The sequence below is a fragment of the Odocoileus virginianus genome, chromosome 15, assembly GCF_023699985.2.
Source record: "Odocoileus virginianus isolate 20LAN1187 ecotype Illinois chromosome 15, Ovbor_1.2, whole genome shotgun sequence".
Taxonomy (NCBI): domain Eukaryota; kingdom Metazoa; phylum Chordata; class Mammalia; order Artiodactyla; family Cervidae; genus Odocoileus; species Odocoileus virginianus.
The window spans coordinates 1,616,009-1,637,375 of record NC_069688.1 but is presented as its reverse complement, the minus strand read 5'-3'; the positions used below and the strand labels follow the sequence as shown (position 1 = coordinate 1,637,375).

General features: G+C 49.6%; 1 protein-coding gene and 1 non-coding gene across 6 annotated transcripts in view; one reads left to right on the top strand and one right to left on the bottom strand.

Moving 5' to 3' along the window:
• The window catches only part of TRAPPC9 (trafficking protein particle complex subunit 9), a 393,547-nt gene extending 373,661 nt beyond the window's left edge, over nt 1-19,886 (bottom strand). For 2 of the 5 annotated variants that reach the window (XM_070476946.1, XM_070476948.1), the window contains exons 1-4: nt 19,756-19,885; nt 13,612-14,205; nt 3,783-3,928; nt 831-959 (exon numbers count right to left, since the gene is read on the bottom strand). In XM_070476946.1, the coding sequence (XP_070333047.1) occupies nt 831-959; nt 3,783-3,928; nt 13,612-14,195 (859 nt within the window). In that variant the 5' untranslated portion in view covers nt 14,196-14,205; nt 19,756-19,885. Of the gene's footprint in view, nt 1-830; nt 960-3,782; nt 3,929-10,665; nt 10,941-13,611; nt 14,206-19,141; nt 19,290-19,755 lie in introns of those variants that run through there. The other 3 variants (XM_070476949.1, XM_070476947.1, XM_070476950.1) reach the window with 3 other exon arrangements.
• LOC139038540 (U6 spliceosomal RNA) lies at nt 5,966-6,072 on the top strand. The gene has a single exon (XR_011491581.1). It is a non-coding gene; the product is annotated as a U6 spliceosomal RNA (small nuclear RNA).
• Nucleotides 19,887-21,367: the final 1,481 nt, after the last annotated feature.

Here is a 21,367-nt window from a genome sequence, read left to right as displayed (position 1 = left end):
ATCTAAGCAGTCTGACACAGAATTCAGACCAAGTAGCTACAAAGACTGACTCATAAAGGTGGTCTCCGCAGTCTTTGCTGGTGTCAGGGAAAATGGTGAAACTGAGGGGAAAAAGAAATGTAAGGCATTTCCCTTCCAATACTTACCAACTGTCATGGGCTTTCTCTTTGAGGGTTAAAAAAAAATCTATAAAAATCTCATGGATCAAAAAACACCTATTAGCTTTATGTATAGCCTTGACCTCTGCATTGTTACTATCTTTGTGACCTGTGAGGTAGCACAACTATATCCTGAATGTTTATGGCAAATTTATTCGTTAAGGGTCAAAAGGGTCAAGTTCACAGAACAAGCGTCTGTGGGTCTGCTCCTCCAAAGATGATTTTTTACTCTCTCTAGATGCTAACAAAACATCAGCAAATCAAACTTCACTGATTCAGAGAACTCCATCAACCAAAAAAAAAAAAAAAAAAAACAGCCCCTGGACCCTCAGCTACCTGTTAAAACTGACATCAAGGACTCCCTTCACCAAATACCCAGAAACAATGACAAGGACCCAGACACAGAACTTCAAAGTCGGTCTACCATGAAATTTCATGCGGCTGCTCCAGAAATCAACCCATCATTGCAATCCATTAATATCATTTGATAAGACTTAGTAAGATCAATACGTATTTTAACAGGATCAGAAGACAAGGCCTCACTGCAGGGTTTCTGATTCAGCAGATTCTACTCTTTATTCAAACAGCAGGCAGCCTTCGCTCAGAGGGGACTGCAGAAATTGCTCCTGCTTGAGGACGCGGGGCCCAGCCCAGGGCAGGGGCGGAGCTCACCTGGTCGATGTCTGTTGGCCGCTTCTGCAGGAAGCACACTCCCCGGGAACCTGCGAGCTCCAGTTTTACCGCCAGTTCCACCAGGGTAGTGATAGATGACAGAGGCCGAACACAACCCTTCCAGAGCAGCTGGGCATTAAATAAAGGGTTCAGTTAATAAAGTTCGCAGCCCATCGTTAGCCAAAAATTATGCTAAGAATGATGTGAGCAGTCTGATGATGTGGAAAATGCCAGCTTTCCCCCAAAACACAGGTCAAACCTACAGATGGCTGGTTTTGTTACAAACAGGACCAAAGCCCCTATCGTGTCTGGTGGGCCTGGGTCAAAGCTGGCAGCACAGAAAGCTCTCATGATGCTCAAGGTCTCAGTGAGGGGCTGAGCAGAAGCCAAACAGGCCGTTCATTCCTTTCACCAGCAGTCAGTCCAGTTCACATTGTGCGGCAAGCTCTGTGCCGGAGGACGACACTGCAGGTGGGCGCAGCGGAAAGTGCCCCGCGTCAAAAGTATCCTTGAAACCATACCAGTGGACCATACCGCAGGACCAGAAGAACACCTCTCCGCATCACTGACCCTGACAGCATCCACCCATTTGAAGCAAACCCCTGGCAGGCCGTCTCCTCCTCAGAGGGGGCCCCGCGGGGCTGCTGTGACGTGCCCACCTTCCATTGCTGGAAGTCACACCCCAACAACCTCAGGCTGGGCCACCCGCCCCACAAGTCCTGTGCAGTGTTCGTCTTTATCCAGCAGCTCAGAGGTTCTCAAACGTTTTGGTCTCAGAACTCCTGGATGCTTTTTTTGTGCAGGTTACAACTGCAGATACTTACCATGTTTGAAAATAAAACTGGAAGAAGATTTAAATATTTATGTGTTCAAACATTTTAGAAAATAATAAGCCCGTTACATGCTAAATTTCAATGAATAATAACTATGCTTCAGAACAAAAATGATATGCTGGAAGTGTGACACTTTTGCATTTTTTACAAATTCCTTAATGTCTGATTGGAGACAAGTGTGCTGGATTCTCACACCTGCTTCTGTGGTCGATCTGTTGTGACATCACAGGTCCCGGGGGTCCCTGGGAGACCCCCCCCCCCGCACGTTTCTGAGGGACCCAGAATGAAAAGGCCACCCGCGCCAGGGTCTCCCACTCACACCACCTTCACGGAACCTGACCGGCCTTCCTCACTAGGTGGGACAGGGGCCCAGTGGCATTCTCTGGGGGCAAGTGCCTAGGCGGCAACCCTACTCCACCAGCCCGGAACAATTCGGTACAGACCTCTCCTTCAGGAGACAGGAAGACTCGCCGTCTTCCTCCTGCTTAGTCCTTTACCAGTTTCTCATTTTTTTCCATCTGTTCCTTCTCTTCCCTATCTCCTTTAAGAAGCCAAATTACAAAATTCAAGTCCATTTTGAAATTTACATTTAGTGTGTTCTATGTCTGTTGCTCAGTCATGTCCAACTCTGTTCCATTCTACGGACTGTATGTAGCCCACCAGGCTCCTCCGCCCATGGGATTCTCCAGCAAGAATGTTGGAGTGGTTTGCCATTTCCCTCTCCAAGTGTGTTCTACGGGACGCCGCTAATCTTGTATTAAAGAACTTCACTGCTTCCTTCTGACTTGTATTTACTGTAAGTGGCTGATGGGCCCTCTGACTGAGCTGCTGGCCTCTTCCAGGAAAGAGCCCTATTTCAGGGCTCACTGGCACTGCACTCATTTAACAAGCATTTTCGGAACACCTACAACACATTCGCTGATAGGCACGCACAGACCACGCCTCCCACTCCCGCCTGCAGGAGACAGTCCCTGAAGGACAAAAACAGGCTAACAGGCAGCCCCAGCATGGAAAGTAAACTCCGTGCAGACGGGATTCTGTACAAGACCCACTGCACCCACTGCGTGGAGGGGTCAGAAGAGACTGTCCTTTGAAGCAGCTTTTTTTTAAGTTTTTTTAGTTGAGATGTAATTCACCCAGTCAAAAGTATACGATTCAGCAGTTTTGTGCGTTCACTGCTGTGCAACCCTTGACACTGTATAATCCCAGAACCTTCCCACCTCCGGCAGAGAAAGCCCTCTCCCATCAGCAGACCCTCCCCATCTCCATCTCCCCCTCCCCCCGCATCCCCATCTCCCAGCCCAGACAACCAGTCATCTGCTCTCAGCCTCAGGTCTGCCTGTGCAGACGTTTCAGATCATCAGAGTCATACGCTAGGCGGCCTTTTGTGTATGGCTCCTTTTACTTGACATGATGTTATCAGGGTTTGTCCTTGTGGTGGTGGTATCACTATCTCACTGCTGTTTATGTCTGAACAGTGTTCCACTATATGCATGCACCGCATTTTGTTCATCCATTCATCAGCTGACCTATGGATGAGGTTTTGAAGAATGAATCTAAGAGGTGACTAACGTGGGGAGTGGCATTCTAAGCAGAGGGCAAGATGTGCTTTAAAAAATTGTTGTTTAGTCGCTCAGTCGTGTCTGACTCTTTGCAACCTAATGGACTGTAGCCCACCAGACTCCTCTGTCCGTGGATTCTCCAGGCAAGAAGACTGGAGTGGGTTGCCACTTCCTTCTCCAGGGGATCTTCCCGACCCAGGGATCAAACCCATGTCTCCTGCATCTCCTAAACTGGCAGGAGGACTCTTTATCACTGAGCCACCAAGGAAGCTTTAAAAAATAAATAAATAGAAAGCAAAAAAAAAAAACAAAGCAACAAGAAAGTTCGGTGCATCTTAGGGAGAGCCTCCATCCTGGATTCAGCAGGATGGAAATGCAGGTGCGAGTGGGAAAGGGTGAGGCCGTCACCCCGAAGATTCCCCACTACAGCCAGCTCAGCGGACAGCTTTCCCGCCCTCACCCTGTGTTTTTAGAGCCATTTTTCCAAGGCTTTCTCTTTTTCCACATATCAGTTGCTACCACGGCGTATGTGGTCGTCTTCACCCAGGTCCTCTCACCTCCAAGCCACAGGAAGTCATTCACCGAGCGGAGCAGCTCCACCGCCACGTGGTAGTGGACCAGGGAGTCCTGCAGCATCCCGGCCTGCAGGCACAAGTCCCCCACGTGCTTCCGCATGCGCCCCTGGCACCGCTTCTTGTAATGTCTGAAAGATAAGGTGCATGGAAGTGTGTCATTGCCAATGCCCGGATGTGGCCCCAAAAGCATGCTGGCTAAGCACTATTCAACTCTCTCACTACAAAAAATGCTAAGAAGGCAATGTTAGGCTCTACAGTTGAAAGCCAGCCACCATCATTGCCAGTATATGAGCCAAGTTATTTTCTAAATGTAATACAGTACATGTATTTCATGTGGATAATATTAGAGGAGGCTTTTTCGTTTCAAATTTTCCAATCATAACATTAGCACAAGAAAGTTTGTTTCGGCCTTTTAAAAAAATCAATTATCTTCCACTTTCTTAACTTCAAACCTATTATTATTTTATAACGAGAGCTGTGCTGCACATTACAAGCCAACTATTTGGCTTTTGCAAACAAGACCTTTATCTTCACGAGTTCAGAGCAAGCTTTAATGATGCTTTGAATGGTGGGGCCCAGAACACTCGCTAACAGCTCTTTAAATATTGGCAAGGATGTGCTACTAAATAATGCAACAGCTTCTAACTCCGTATCAACTCAGAAACCAGAGAAACCATACCAATATCTCACTTCATCATTTTAAATATTCCTGTTCTTTTGAATATTAAATTTCTTTAAAGATAAGATTTCTTTTCAAGCAAAACAGCAGCTATATTAAATTTCCTCTCACCAAGAAAGCAATCTGATCAAGAACTAAAAACTCCTATGTTAATCCAAAAGATGTGAGGCTTCTGGCTAAATGAATGTACAGATCCCAGGACAGACTTAAATCCCGTCCTCTCTAACTCTGGAATGGAGCTTTTCTGTTCCCAATGTTGGTTGAACTAAGATCATCACATAAGGCAGAGAAGGAGAGAAGAGGAATGTGAGCCTGATCCCCACCTTTCTGCCAGGACAGCCTCCGCCTAGGAGGGCGCTGCACCTAAACCACCCGCCAGCCCCCAGCAGACCCACACCGCCCCCCACCGGTCACCTCAACGGCCCTCTCCTGTGTTCCAACGCCCCTCCCGCTCTGGAGCACCCTCACCTCCATCCTGCTGCACACACACACACACACACACACACACACACACACGGGCCTTCCCAAAGCATACTGGTTAGGTCACCCCCCACTTCAAAGCCTTCCAAGGCTCCCCAGTACAGCTCCAGCCCCCCTCCCCTGCCCTCCCCAGCCTCCCCAGTCACCCCAGGGGCCTGGCTCTTCTGCCAAGCTACTCCCACTGGCCATAGGACTCATTCTGACTCAGTTTCTCAAGGAAGCCTCCCTGCCTCCAGCCTCTGCACCTGCGGGGCCTCTCCCTCCCAAAGGTGGGCGGCGCATGGCCCATTCCCTGCAGTGTCTCCTGCTCCAACCAGAAAAGGATGCAGCCTCCGAAGGCACACTCGCCTTCTCCACTCACATGACTGTGGACTCCTAACAAGTGGCGGTTTACAGATCCACCACGATACTGACTCAACAGATTCTGAATCACACTTTTTCTTAGGAGACTTTACTCCTTTCCTGTTAAGACTAAAATTTGCTTTAAAGCATCCTGTCTTACCTCTCTAAACAAAGTAAATTATTACATCTCCATACAAACTTACAAAGGTGCACGTCTGCTGTAGCAAAATATAGCCCAGGACAGTTTCAGAAAGAGCTGGCTTTGAAAATACAGGATTTTTACAAAAAGAAGTCATCTAAATATGTTTACGGTTTTTCATATAAAGGTTACATGATGCAACACAACAATATAAAATATTTTGAATTATATAAAAATAGAATGAATCCTAATACTCGGGAGAAGTCTCCAAAATGCCTTACAAATAAAATTCTAGCATAGATGGACACAAATTATATCAGTCTTGGATGCTGTGTGCCCCAAGACTGGGTCATCTCGAGACTACGAGCAATCCTGTTCATCATCCTTTGAAAAGACAGTAGGAAACAGATAAAGGAATTAAGACAATTCTATTTCTAGTTAGCTACAGTGTGGACAACCAAAATATTTTAAGCCAATTTTGGCAGAATTTACAACATAAGCTTTCTCATTAAAATTCTCCTTCCAGTGCTCACTTCGGCAGCACATATACTAAAATTGGAACGATACAGAGAAGATTAGCATGGCCCCTGCACAAGGATGACATGCAAACTCATGAAGCGTTCCATATTTTTATGAATGGGAATGCTCATCGTGAAAAAATAAAATAAAAAAATTTAAACAATAAAATAAAATTCTCCTTCCAAAAAGACATGGATCCTTTCTTTCTTCATGGATCATTTGAAAATGATGTCAGGTTTGTTTTCTTTTTAAGTCTCCATGGAAGTTCAGAGTTCTTACAAATACATTATTAGCACTGTTACACTGTGTGACCACTGCTCATGGATATGGAAAAACAAAACATACAAGCAAACAGTGTGACAAAGAAAAACACAACGTGAAGCCACAGCAGCAAATAAATGTAAAGTTAATGAAAAATGCAAACGTTCAAAACAGGTCGTAATTTGTTGCAAATTTTAAAACTAATGGTGAATTTTAAAGGCAGGAGCAACAGAACGTAGCCAAAAATGTGAATATGCTCTAAACACTTCAAAGAGCGACTCATGTTATTTCCTTATTCTTAACGAGTTATAAACACTAGGGCTAAAGGAACTGGAATAGAGGATTGATAGAAAAATTAATAAAAACCCAATAAGCCCTAAGTCATAAAGGCCTCAAATCAATCATGGCTGAAGCACAGCCACAGAGCTGCCGGCCTCCTCAGATAAAGGGAGATGCATCCTTTCGGGAAGCACCTAACACAGCCAAGAACACTGCCACGGAGATGCTCACGCCACACTTAACACTAAGGACGACTCAACTAAAGTACACACTGCGTGATTCCCATTACTTCTGATCAGAAGGAGGAAGAAAATGTGTCTTATTGTGTGCTCTGGGTACTATTTACATGGCTCATGGTACACTCTAACCCAAAGTCCAATTTACTTGCAAAGAAACTACATACTCAAAGGGAAACCAGAGCTGCTCAACCACACTTTGCAACTAAAACCCAAAGGAACTCTAGTGAAGGTAATCTCTTATTGCTTTTGGTATTATATAGTTTTATAAGCATTTGCATAATTAAGTGACCGCTACAGCCCATGATTCTGCACTAGAATATTAGGGGCTGAAAAAGCCTAGATTACGTGCACTGTGTAAATGCAATCACATCAACACACTGACAGGCGCCCCTTTGGTGGAGCTGAAGTTGCAAAGTAGACAACTCTACACAAAGCATGCTAAGTCACTTTAGTTGTGTCCGCCTCTGGGCGACCTTGTGGACTGCAGCCTGCCAGGCTCCTCTGTCCACAGGACAGCTCTAACTAGAACATGAGAAACTCAGAGTTCTGTACTCGATTTCAGGTGCTGCACGGGTCATTAACTGACACTGCATCTCGCCTTACAAAAGTTAAACATAAATAGTTAACGTCGGTTTTCTCCATCTGAACTCTTTTATACTAACACTGGATATTAAACCCTCGCTCCATAAAGAGAGCCCCAGCCTACCCTGCAGAAGAGTTAGGTTCTGCTGAGGAAAGCTGATCAAAGGAGGCCTGAACAGTTTCCACTGCACACTCAGAATGGTCGAAGGATGACTGCACATGTGCGTCCTTTGCAAGCATGTCATCACTGGAGGAGCGGGACCAACACCTGCCTCTGGGACGCAAAGTACACTGGTGCTGCCCAACCGTCAGACACGGCTGAGCTTCGTGAGACAGACCTGCAGCCCGCAAGTCTGAGGCTTTCTCTGAGAGGCTCCAAACTGGTCCACTTGACCCTCCAGACACAACAGGGAGGTAACAGGATTAGGAGAGAGAACACATCCGGCAGGCTGAAAAGGCCTGAATCCCACTCTAGCATTCACTAGCCCTGTGATGCCGAGCTGACGGCTTCCCCCCTCTAAGAATGCTCCACGCTCTGCAAAAGGTGGCTGCCACCCCCACCTCAGATGGCATCCATGTGGCGTGAATGGAATATGGGGGCAGGGGAGTGCCTGACATAGAACCTTGCTAGCTTCCCTCCCCCGCCCTTCTCCCCTTTTAAACTGGCATACTCCCCCTAACAAGTATCAAGCTTCTGGGACAGACAGTCTTATTCATCTTTGTATCCACCACAGTAGGATCAAAAAAGAACTGCTTCCTCCATAGTAACTATCAGTGTTCTTAAGAGATCTGGGTTTAAGTCTACTTTGAGGGGAAAGACTATTCCAGAACTACCCAACCATCCTTCTGCATGGCAGCCCCCCCCCCCCCCCCTGCAGTGTGCATCCACTGTCCTCAGATACCGGGTGTGAGCTGCTCATGTCCACTGGACCCGCCGGGGGCTCTGCACCTCCCCAGGCCTTCCTCCCCACCTCAAGGTGCATGTGACCCACCTTCTCCGCCCTCCATGCCACTCCAGCTCCAGCTTCCTCCACCCGCTGCCAGAGCATCTTCCTAAGATGCACATCTGACCATGTCTTTCCCTTCCGACTTCTTAAGAGGCTGCCCCACCTCCAGGCCCTAAGGGTAAACGGCAGCTGCTACTAAAACCCCAAACACTGCACAAAGTGAAAGTGAAAGTTGCTCAGTCGTGTCTGACTCTTTGCGATCCTGTGGACCATAGAGTCCATGGAATTCTCCAGGCCAGAATACTGGAGTGGGTAGCCGTTCTCTTCTCCAGGGCATCTTCCCAACCCAGGGATTGAACCCAGGTCTTCCACATTGCAGGCAGATTCTTTACCAGCTGAGCCACAGGTGAAGCCCACTACACAAAACCTCCATGACCCAGGCCTTCCTCCAACCTTGTCTCAGCCCTGGACCTGCAGCCTACACTCTCTGGATGCACTCCCCCCATTCACGGTTGTAAGCACACGCTGAAGCTGACAACCCCCAATGAGTGCCTCGAGTCCAGCTCTGTCACCTGAGCCCCAGGCTCTTTGAAACCATCACTTGAATATTGACTGGCTTCTGAAAAACACATTTACCGTTTACTCTGGAACCCAACCACCAGCAGGTACTCCCAGTTTCAGTAACAATCTCAAACTTCCATTTTAGTTAACAGCCCAGGACATGCCCAGCTATTTGAGTCAAAACCCTGACGTCACATTTGACTTCCCCTGTTCCTCACCCGACCCCGGCGCCATCATAAGTCCTGCCATTTCTATCTGAAAGTATATCTCAGCTCTGTTCCAAGGGACCCAGCACAGACCCAGCCAGCTCACAGCAAGTGTGTGCTGAGTCACAGTCCTCCGACGGGTGGTCCCTGAAGGGTGCTCCCTGAAGAGGGACGTGTTCCCTGGCACTGGCCACCTAGGAAGGCACTTGAGTCTCCTATAGGAGGCCCAGGAAAAGGACTCGTGGTTCTCCCACGGTCTGAACTTTGAAGGGTCCGTGGTCTGGGAACCAGGTCCGTGCCCCTGGTTAGCGGGCACACCCGCCAGTGAGCAGGTGAGAGTGCAGGAGCCGAGGCAAGGCTTCGGTCACTGCCATCCCCAGGACCTGGGAGCCACAGGTAAGGTCCTGCATCCAGGGCGCCGCCCAACCATCACAGGATCCCACCCTATGTTTCCCAACCACACGGCCTCGACCTGTCCTTGCCACCCTTCCTTCTGTTTTGCAGCCCCCCTACCCCAGGACAGGTTGGACCCTTTCAGGAATCTGGCCTGTCTCAAGTGAGACAAAGTCAACAAAAAATGACAGTGTCCACATTTGGACCAGACCCTTGAAGGAGGAACAAGGACTCCTGGCCAGCACAGCGGTGGCAGCCAAACCCTTCCCCAGGAAGTGAGATGACCAGGGCAAGAACACAAGTTCCTCGATCAGCCCAGGCGTCTCCCTTCACGGCTGACCGTGTGTGTTGGAGGTTGACCACCAGTTAATGACATGCCCATAGGTGGTGGCTGTTAGCCTCAACAAATACACAACCAGCTATTTCTTACCAACATGGGTTAAAAGTAAAGGCTGGTGCAGGTAGGGCCTGTCCATCTGCTAAGCTAAACCACAGACCTGGCTAAAGCAGAGAGGAAGCCATGGTCACTTGTACAGGTCCTTGTGCCCACCAGATCCAAACCAGCTAGCGATTTAAGAGAAGGACATATTTCCCTGATCCCCAGGAAAACTGCTTTATAAAGGCAAATGTCCTTTAGCAGACTAGCCTCTGCCCCTTTATGATGGAAAGTCACTGGGACGAAGTAAATGGGACGGGCAACATGAGAGCAAAAAAAAACCTGGTGACTGCTCCCTCCAACAGCATCCCTTCACGGCCAGCTTTGTCCAAGGCGGGCGTGTGTTCACTGGCAACTGCTGGCCAGTAAGCACCGTCATGCATACGCAGCGACAGCCAAGAATCGCGTGCCTGGTACGTTTACTTGAAAGCCAGGGTCAAGCAAAGTGCAGCAAACTTTGTCTTCCCAAGTTAAAATATCCCAGGAAAAACCCCTCGCAGCCACTTAAATAAACTAGCATCTCACTTCCTCAAACCAAAAAAAAAAAAAAAAAATTAACAAGGGCTCATTTGTCACCAAATGTGAGACCAAACAGGTTCCCCAAAGCAAGAATTTGGACAGCTATCTAAGGCCAGTGGGTTACGTGCTAAAAAAGCAAAAAGAATTAGAAAATAAAACAATGACCAGGATGAGACATGGATCAAGGAAGCAGTTAAGTTTCTGTTTTCTAAAGCGATCAGGCGGTGAGGAGGCAGCAAAGGGGGAACCCAGCTATTTTCAGGGCAACCCGTGCACAGCCTACCTTTTCAGACCCAATAACACACTCACAGGGCGGTATGAGAGAAAAAGAACAAAGGAAAAGAAAAGAAAGAGGAACAAGCGAAAATTAGAAACACACCGGAACAAAAACAACTTTGACAGCATGTTCAAGAATTGACGTGGGCTCTGACGAGGCCAGGGGCACGTGTGGACGGTCAGTAAACGCCCCCCGCACCCTCCTACCCGTGGCTCCCGGGAAGGCTGGGCCTGCGGCTGGCGGCACCGGCCGCAGAGCCTGTCCATGCACCCAGAGCGGTCCGCACTTCAGACCAAAACCACCTACATTTGGACATTTCCTTCTGAGGCACAAAATGCGATCCCCTTTCAGGCTGGACTCTTTCTACCACTCCTACTAGGAGCTGCGGGAGAGACTGTGGCTGTAGGCTCTGTTTCTGGACTGAATCACTGCTTTGAAAATGAGACAAGGGACACACAGGGACTGGAGGTAAACGCTTCCGCTGAGGTCGCTGGCGTCATTATCTCACCAGAGTCCACATGATGGCTGAGTGTTTATGGGGCCAGTGAGAGCCGAATGGACCCACCGAGAGGAAGGTTTCGTTCGCTGCTGTCTTTCCGGCACACGGAGGCTCTGGGTAAACACCTGGGGACAGGACTGGCCACCATGAGCCAAGCACCATGTCCTGAATCGAGTTCCTCCCGCCAGACTGTGAGCAGAGGTTTCAAGAGGCAAAATAGGCATTCTCAACATTTCGGTCTGCAGACCTTTGGGTTCGCAACCTCAAGAAGGTGATGATCAAAAATGTCCCTTGGGGCCTCATGTCGCAAGGAGAAGGCAGCAGTCAAAAGGTCGGGGTCCCCAGCTTCAGTCACTCATGCACGAGTCTGTCCTGCTGATGCCACTGGCGCTAAGATTTGGGGAACGCAGGGGCACACGTGGCCCCACCTTTTCAGGGACCACTACCTCGGCACAGACCTGCCCGACACCTGGGACTCAGCAGGAGTTGAGGGGCTGGTGGGAGTGGGTCTGGTGTGTCTGGGTGGGTCTGGTGTGTCTGAGTGGGTCTGGGTGGGTCTGGGTGGGTCTGGTGTGTCTGAGTGGGTCTGAGTGGATCCGAGTGGGTCTGGTGTGTCTGGGTGGGTCTGGTGGGTCTGGTGTGTCTGAGTGGGTCTGGTGTGTCTGGGTGGGTCTGGTGGGTCTGGTGTGTCTGAGTGGGTCTGGTGTGTCTGGGTGGGTCTGGTGTGTCTGAGTGGGTCTGGGTGGGTCTGGGTGGGTCTGGTGTGTCTGAGTGGGTCTGGTGTGTCTGGGTGGGTCTGGTGTGTCTGAGTGGGTCTGGGTGGATCCGAGTGGGTCTGGTGTGTCTGACTGGGTCTGAGTGGGTCTGGTGTGTCTGAGTGGGTCTGGTGGGTCTGGGTGGGTCTGGTGGGTCTGAGTGGGACTGAGTGCGTCTGGTGGGTCTGAGTGGGTCTGGGTGGGTCTGGGTGGGTCTGAGTGGGTCTGAGTGGGTCTGGTGGGTCTGGGTGGGTCTGGTGGGTCTGAGTGGGTCTGAGTGGGTCTGGGTGGGTCTGGTGGGCCTGAGTGGGTCTGGGTGGGTCTGGTGGGTCTGGTGCGGGCAGCTCTGCCCCTCAGTGGTGCCCAGACTCCTAAACCTTGCCACCTGGGCTGCAAGGAGCAGGAGGGCAGGGCAGCCGTGGTGATCACAGGGTCATGCGAGCAGCAAGTACAGGCTGTGGGTGTGACACGCCCTGCCCTTCCTGAGGCCACACAAAGTGTCCAGGTCGGAAGGGAGACCTCTCCAGACCCTGCCAGGCACCAGCTCCAGGGGTGGTCAGGGCCTCTGTGCCTCTCCCCGCAGAGCAGGCCTGGACTTCTTCCCTCGGGTCTCTGACATCTTTTCCTCTAACTTATCAACAACCAGAAAGTCGGGTTCGACCTCAATGAACTCAGGAAACCCTGAGCACCTACTCTGCAGCGGACAGGGCGGCACCCACACCACGTCCTCCGCCCTCGCCTGCGGGACCAGCACGTGAGCTCTGCAGAGGACCGGAGAGGCTCAGCGCCCCAGGCGGCAGTGCTCCCGCCAGCGAGGGGACGTCCCTGCTCTCTTCTGCGGGAGGGTCGCAGGGAAACAGGGCAGAGGGCCAGCAGGGCCCCGCAGAGCTCGTCTGCGGTTCTGATGCCTGCATCACGGGGCTAACGTGAGGACTGAGAGGTCCCTGTGGCACAGAGACCATGAACATGCTGTTCTCTGCACCAGGAGCTCTTTTAGGAGTCTTTGCAGTGGTTCTGATATCCTAAGTGGGGGCCCTGGTGCCAGGGCATCTGGCAGGAGGAAGGGCCTGGCCAGGCAGGCAGGAGGCACAGGCCCACTCAAGCCCAGCAGGCTGGAGTTCTGCTGCCTCTGGGGCTCAGCACCCCATCTACAGATGAAAGGGGTGAGGCTGAACGGCAGTCTTCACAACGTACCCTGGGGCAGCGCTGTCCAATAGGAGTAAGACGCAAACCACATGACTTAAGCTGTCCAGTTGCCACATTTAAAAAGGTAAAAAACAAATACTTGCAACTGATTTTAATAATGTCCTTTGTTCGATCTCATATATGTAAAATGTTATCATTCTGACGTCCAATAAATCAAAAAAAAAAAAAAAACCACACTAAGATAGCCCACATTCTTCTTCCCACTGAGTCTCAGTGCCTGTCCTGCCTCTGACCCGCGGCGCACCTTGTTTCAGCTTCTTCTGCCTCCCCAGTGACAGTGGCTACCCTCTGGACAGCCGCTCCAGGGCTCCCACCTGGGGGTCTGGGCTGAAAAGGGGCAGGAAACTGTCACACGAACCCTAAAAGGATCTCCCCCAACCAAAGTCTGTTCCACTCAATTTCAGAAAGTCTGCACCCTTCCCCCGCCACCACTGCAGGAAACCCTCCTGCTTGCTCATCCCTTTTTGAAGCCTAGGCTCCAGGCCGACTTACCTACTGTCTGTGTCCAGCCCCACGAAGTCCTTCTTCTCGAAGGGGACGCAGAGGAGAGGGATCTTGTCCCCGGACTTGTCCGTGGCCCTGTCCAGGCGCTTGGACTCGAGCACGATGAAGAGCGACTCCACGAAGTCCTCGATGCGCTTCTCCACCGTCGCGCAGTCCTCGTAGCTGGGGTAGAAGGCCACGTCGGTGCGCGGCTGCTCCGCGATCTCCCCTTGCAGCCCGAACACGAAGAGGCGGGAGTCGTACAGCGTGGAGCCGTAGATCTCCTTCTGCATGTGGAACTTCTCGAAGGTCTGCGGCCACTCCTTAGCTGAGAAGCAGTCAGTGATGGTGATGAGGCCCACGACCTTGCGGTGGGTCTGGAAGTCGCCCCACTCGCTGTTCTCGGGCGGGTAGTGGTGCCGGTAGCGGATGTAAAGCGCGCGCTGCGAGTCACGCACGCTGATCTGGCTCACCGACGAGATCCTCTTGTAGATCCTGAAGAAGTTCTCCTCCGAGACGATCCCCACGGGCTGGACCACCACGAGGAGAGTCTGGTGGTCCTCAGCGCACTGCATGTAGTCAGGGACACTCATGGTGAAGACCCTGCCCAGAGAGAAGAAGGGGTTTTGCAGGTTGCAGCCCACTCCGGGACGCTGTCATGCCGGTGTCCCCCAGCTGGAAGGCTGGGTGAGCCCCGAGCCAAGCGGTGGGGTACCGTTTGTCCTCAGGGGGTTCTGCGTGCGCCTACCATAGCTCCTGTCACAGCACCCTGCTCCTGGAGCAAGCTTGGAGCCCCTGCAGTTTAAAAGGAGCCTCTCAGGTTTTCTATTCCCAGTACCTCACCAGACACTGATGTGGAGTCAGTGCTCAAGGAAGGCTGAATAAATGAAGGAAGGAAGGAAGGAAGGAAGTGCTTCCTCAGCCTCTCAGCAGAAATAATGAAGGTTCCACAGTGGAATCAGAAGACCAGGACTCTACTGCAGGCCACCTGAGCTCCTGAGCTGAAAACTAATGGGGGTAATATAAAAAACTTGACTTCTAAGAAGATAGCTGGATTAAGGAAGGCTGCAAAGTGCCAAGCACAGTGTGAGATAGAAGGAGGAACTACACGCCATTACCATCCCTCATTTTATGAACCGAGTTTCCTTGGGAGAGTTTTTATAACCTCGCTGTGCCAATTTTGTCAGATATAAAAAGAAAATAGCATCAACTATACTCCAGTAATTTTTTTTTTTTAAAGAGGAAGAAAACAATATTACCTGATTCTCAGTCCTGTTGAGGAATTCAGTTAGATAACCCACACAAAAGCATCTGGCCCATAGGAGTTAATAAATGTTTGTTAAATGAATGGACAAACAAGCAGATGAATGCTGCCACATCCACAGAGCATCATAATAGCACTGCCTGGAAATCTGAAGCCCTGTTCCACCCTGACTCCACACTAGCCATGTCAGTGACCCAGACAGGCCTGTGTGCTTCTCTAAGCTCAAGTTTAATCGTGAATAAAAATGTAGATAATAAGACAAACCTCAAAGGATTAGTGAGTCAATATTCTGGTTTCAATATTGTACTGTAACTTTGCAAGATGGTTGTTGTTCAGTCGCTAGGTCATGTCTGACTCCCTGCAACTGCATGGACTGCAGCACGCCAAGCTTCCCTGTCCTTCACTGTCTCCCAGAGTTTGCTCAAATTCATGTCCATTGAGTCAATGATGCCATTCAACCATCTCATCCTCTGCAAGACGGTACCATTAAGGGAAATTGGGCAAAGGGTCCACAAGCTCTCTCAACATTCACACTGTTATGCAACCATCTCCAGAATGTTTTCACCTTTGCCAACTGAAGCTCTGTACCCATTAAACACTAATTCCCATCCCTTCACCCCGAGTCCCAGTCCCACCATCTATTTTCTGCCTCTATGAGTCTAGAGGCACGTCAACTCAGTGGAACCATGCTGTGACTGGCTCATTTCACTTAGCACAATGTCTTCAAGGTTCATCCATGTTGTAGCATGTATCAGAATTTCCTTATTTAATGCTGAATAATATTCCCTGCAATATTACATGTATTTATGTATAAAGGTATATAACACATTTTATTTATTCATTCATTGAAGGTCATTTGGGTTGTTTCTAGCTTTGGCTACTATGAATAATAGTATTATAAATACAGACAAAATGTTTTAAGTATAAAAACCACCACGTTTGCAAAGATGTAGATATAGATGTAGATGCAAAGGTAACTCCTATTTGACAGGTGGGCGTGTAGACTGGTACATCCTGGGCCCAGCAACTGCCCTGACAGAGGAGCTCTGGCATATGGTGGGCAGGTTTACAGAAGCAAGAACTGGAGAAAACAAAGCTGCCCACTGTCAGCAGGATGGGTAAGTAAACTGTGGTCTTTTAACACAACGGAATACTTCGAACAGTGAAAATGAATGACCTAGAGGAACAAAGATGAGTCTCAAAAACATGATGGGCGAACAAAGCAGGTTATGGATTAACACAAGCAGCACCATTCCACTTACGTAAAGTTTAACAGGCAACACTAAATAATATGTTGTTTACACATACGGTAAAATTATGAAGAAAAAGATAAATCTGGACAGTGGTCACTTGGGTGGCAAAGAGGATGCAGTCTGAAAGCAAAGCCACGGGGCCACAGAAGTAGCAGCTGTGTTCTGTCTCTTAAGCTGGATGGCAGACCCAGGGGTGCTCATCTTGCCCTTCTCTAAGCTGTACATAAACATCAAACGTTTCGCAGAAGCGTTAAAAAAGGAAGAAGATCCTGTTGGGAGGGAGGTTCAAGAGGGAGGGGACATCTATACCTGTGGCTGATTCATACTGGTGTATGGCAGAAACCAACAGGATCTTGTAAAGCAGTTATCCTTCAACTCAAAGCAAATAAAATTTTCTTAAAAGGAAGAAGATCCAACTTCAAAAAGCTTACAAGGTGGGTCTCAGCAGGTTGGCTGGTTTCGGGGCCTGGCCCCAGCCCTTCTCCTCTATCAGGAGATGATGCTGCTGATCCCAAAACACCCTGCTTCTATGAGCAAAGAAGTTGCTGCACAAAAAAGGCACGTGAGTTACAGGTGCAGATCTGCCTGAAGACAGGTGGCCTGTGGATCTCAGACAGTTTAAGGATAGGAGGTGTTCCATTTCTCTGGTCTGAAGTAAAATGAGAAAAATACAAATAATATTTAAGTGTTCCACAAAACTAAAGTAAACTTAGTATGTGTCTTATAAATGTTAACTATTATTGTTATTTATTCTTAGATTTGGAGAAGAAAATGGCAACCCACTCCAGGATTCTTGCCTGGAGAATCCTATGTGACCCCAGGGTCACAAAGAGTCGGACCCGACTGAGCAACTAAGCACATTCTTAGGTTATGAATTTCTCATTTTTTTGCTGTTAAAACATTCTTTTTGGGGGAAGTGGGGGGACTTCCCTAGTGATCCAATAGTTAAGACTCCTCGCTTCCAAGGCAGGGGGTGCGGGTCTGATCCCTGGTTACGGAACTAAGATCCCATTTGCCTCGGGCTGCAGCCAAAAAAAAAAGTTCTAATTATTTTTTTCTTTTTTTTTTTCAAAATGGCCAAGCCACACGACTTTATAGGATCTTAGTTCCCCAGCCTGAAACTGAACCTGGGCCATGGTAGTGAAAGCACTGAGCCTTAACCACTGGACAACCAAGAACTCCCAAACCTTCTTGCTTTTATAAAACAATAGTGAGAGTAGATGGCAGCAGTTTTCCATCATACTATCTGGGCAAAAATAAAAATTGAGAAACGTTTTCCCTGAAGGAGCTCACTATCACCATAGTTCTGGTTCACCTTTGCCCCGGATTAAAAATATGCAACTTGGAGAAGGAAATGGCAACCCACTCCAGTATTCTTGCCTGGAAAAATCCATGGACAGAGGAGTCTGGCGGGCTGAAGTCCATGGGATTACATGACTGAGCATGTGTGCACGAGGGTGGAGGGAGATGAGTTGGTAGCAATAAACTGGTAGAACTAAAAAAAAAAATATATATGCAACTAACACTGGAATAAATGTCTCATATAAGGTAGGAATAGGAAATTGCACTAAGCACTTTACAATCTATCATATCATATTCAGACTTCACAACAATCTAAGAAACAGCATTCCTATCTTCAAACTTACAGATAAAGAACCAGGCTCAGTCATTTGCTCAAGGTCTTCTAATCTGTAAGTGGCAAACTGGCTCCAGAGTCGATGCTTTCCCACTAGTTTCTTCAAGGGAGAAAGAATCTAATGAAATGAGCCCTGGCATTGAGCCATCTCTGGTGTCTGAGACTCCAGCTCAGTCCAGTCGCTCAGTCGTGTCCGACTCTGCAACCCCTTGGACTGCAGCATGCCAGGCTTCCCTGTCCATCACCAATTAGTCTGAGACTAATCTAATATGAATATTAAAATGTTAAGGATATATTTCTTCAGGGACTTTCCTGATGGTCCAGTAGCTATGACTCTGCACTCCCATTGCAGGGAGCCTGGGTCTAATCCCTAGTTGGGGAATTAGATCCCACATGCCGCAACCAAGAGCTCCACACTGTAACTCAAGATCATGCTGCAAGGAAGATCAAGGATTCCACACGAGGCAACTAAGACCCAGTGCAGCCAAATAAATAAATAAATATTTATTTTAAAAAAGAATATATTTCTTCAACTTGGTATTTCCTCGAAAAGTTAAACATAGAGTTACCATATAAACCGCAGTTCTACTCCTAGTTATACACCAAAGATTGAAAACACACGTCCACACAAAAAGTAGTACACAAACATTCATGGCAGTATTATTCGTAATAGCCAAAAAGTGGAAACAACAGAGACATCTATCACCTGATAAATGGATAAACAAAATGCAGTCTATCCATATAATAGAATACTACTCAGCCATAAACAGTACTGACACTGCTACAACATGGGTGAACCCTGAAAACACTATGCTCAGTGAAAGAAGCCAGGCACAAAAGACCACATATTGCATGATTCTATTTACATGAAATGCCCCAAACATGCAACTCCTTGGAGACAGAGAGTAAATTTGTGGCTGTTTCGGGTGCAGGGGGGAGACTGACAAGGGGTATGGAATTTCTATCTGAAGTGATGAAAATGGTCTGGATTAATAATGGTTGCACAACTGGGAATACACTGAAAACCACTTAAGTGTACAATTTAAATGGGCACACTACCGTATGTGAACATTCTCTCAATAAAGCTGTTACTTGATAAAATATTTCTTAACTATTTTTCCCTCTATTCCACTTGACAGCCCCACAATTTAAGAAAAAACCTTGCCAAGGGATCTTTAAGGATTGCGAGATGCCTGGTTCTCCAGCATCAGGTCTCTAGTGCTGTTATTTCATACTAGGGAACACCAGCTGGGCCGGACTAGGAAGAGACGGTAACTACCTTCTAAAAGTCGCCAGTTGTCTTTAAACTGGGTGGGGAGGAGCAAAGAAGGAGGAGGAGGTCACAGCCTCTTGCCTTCGGCTCATTTTTAACTAACCCGAGCCTACCTTCGGCACTATGGATCCCTCTGTAAGAACAAGTGGAATCCACAGGCATCCCACCCTGACACCAGCACACTCCGCGTGGAAAGACGTTCGCGCGGGGCAGATGAACTAGGGGCGGAGACCCAGGCGGGCACCGGCTCTGCAATTTCGAGACTCGGCCGAGAGAAGCTGGACTTAACAATTTCGGGAGCTCAACCGCAGGAGACTGTGCCTGTCGCCGCCGCGCGGGATCTGAGCTACTTAGAACCCAGAAGAGATGGAGGAAGAGAGGAAACCAAGAGCTGGTCCCAGCCGCGTCCGCAGACCCCCGGGCGGGGGCGGGGGCGGGGGCGGGGGCAGAGGCCGGGAAGGGGCCAGGGACCGCCGGCGCCCGCGGAGGGGAGGCCGGGCCGGGCCCGAGAGGCGGCAGATGCGGGCCGGAGCGGGACGGACGCGGGCGCGGATTGGGGGGCCGGGCCGCCCGGCCGGTGCAGGTGGCCGCGGCAGGTGCGGGCGGAGTCGAGCCCCTCCGCGGGACACACGCTGCCCGGCGCCCCCGCGCGCGCCGTGACCCACGGACAGCCCTGCCAAGGCTGGCTCGGCCCCCTGCCCAGGGGGCACCCCCTTCTTGCACTTACGCAGCCGGGGCCCCCGGGCCCGGAGCAGGCGCCAACGGCGGGAGGGGCGGCGGGGCCGGGCAGCCTCTGCGGCCGCTCCCCGGGCTCGGAGCTGGAGCTTCCGACTGGCGGCCGGGCCGGCGCCGCCCCTGCGCATGCGCGGGGCCGGTTCCGGGCCCGGAGACCCGCGCCAGGTTTTAGGGGCGACACGGGGACCAAGAGGGAGGGGCGGGGAGCGAGGTGGTCGCTGGGGGGCAGGGAGGGGAGGGAGACAGAAGAAGGGCGGGAGGGGAACAGCTGCGACGGAGAGAACTTTGACTCCTGGCGCAGCGCACCCAGTGGAGGCGCAAAGTCCTGCCTCTGCGCCCCTTTCCCGGTTCTCTGGGCGCGCAGCTCAAATTTCAGCTCGAGGGTGGAGCCCTTTGCAGCCCCCGCTCCTGCAAAGCCCCTACCGGGTCACGATCCCAGCGCCCGCGCCGAGCCGGGCTTCCAGTAGCTCCCGGGATCAAGCACCAGCAGGCGTGGTAGCGAGGCTCAGAGCTACCTTGAGACGAGAATAAGTTCCCCTTTTACTGGCTGGGAGACGATCTCTGGGTGCCTCCCGAGCCTGACTTAACTGCTAGGTCACACACCGGGGCTGGGCGGGGATGAGGAGGTCAGAGCCGGATCCCGGAGCAGACCGCCCGAGGGCCGGTTCCTGGTCCCCACCCGTCCTAGGAAAACGGCTCCCGACTCTAGGGGCCCTGTCAAGGGCTCGAAATAAAGTGTGAAACAGCTGTCATAGTTCCAGCACACAGCTGACTAGGTAGGGCAGAAGCCACTTAAGAACTTAAACCCTTCTAGGTTAAAAAATAAACAAAACTTTAAAAGGAGTTTACATACATAGCTTGGAATGTGGATAGCATATTTGAAAAATACACAAGAAATTATCAACAGTTGTAGGGTTGAGAGAAAAGAGGATAAGGGAGACCTTCTTTCCCTGTGTATTTCTGAGTTTGAATTTTTTACCGTATGCATGTATTTCTTTTTCAGTTAACGAAAAAAAAAAAAACTGTAATGGAGGACAGGAATAGTTCAGCCTGTACAGCAGCCGTGGAAAAACAGAGCCATCACTTACTTTACCCAAGCAAGCATTTATTGACTCTGCTGTGTGCCCAGTGCTGTTTTATGACTTATTATTTATATATATATATATATATATTTTTTTTTAATAATAATATGCTATCCCTCATCCCTGCCCTGGGCCAGTGGAAAACCAATTGCATTTTATTGAATTGTTTTCCAAGGAGTGGAAATGAATTATAAACAGAATACATCTTCAGGGCAAAACCCATGGAGTGTATTTCCAGCACACCAGCCAGGAAGGATTTTCAACAGAGCGCCCAGAGGCTGAGAGTACGTTTCCAGGACCCTGCATAAAGCTACCCAGAGTGACTTCTTCTTAGCCCTGAGAGCACAAGTTGACAGTTATAGAACACAGAAAACAGACCTTAAAAGAGGCCACTCTTTATTGGAGGTCTATGTGCCAGGAATAGAAATCCATGTTTAGCACACAATGTCTTCATAAGATCCATGCAACGTAGCTATTCTTAGCATTGAGGTCCAGAAAGAACACTACTTGGCACACAAGTGG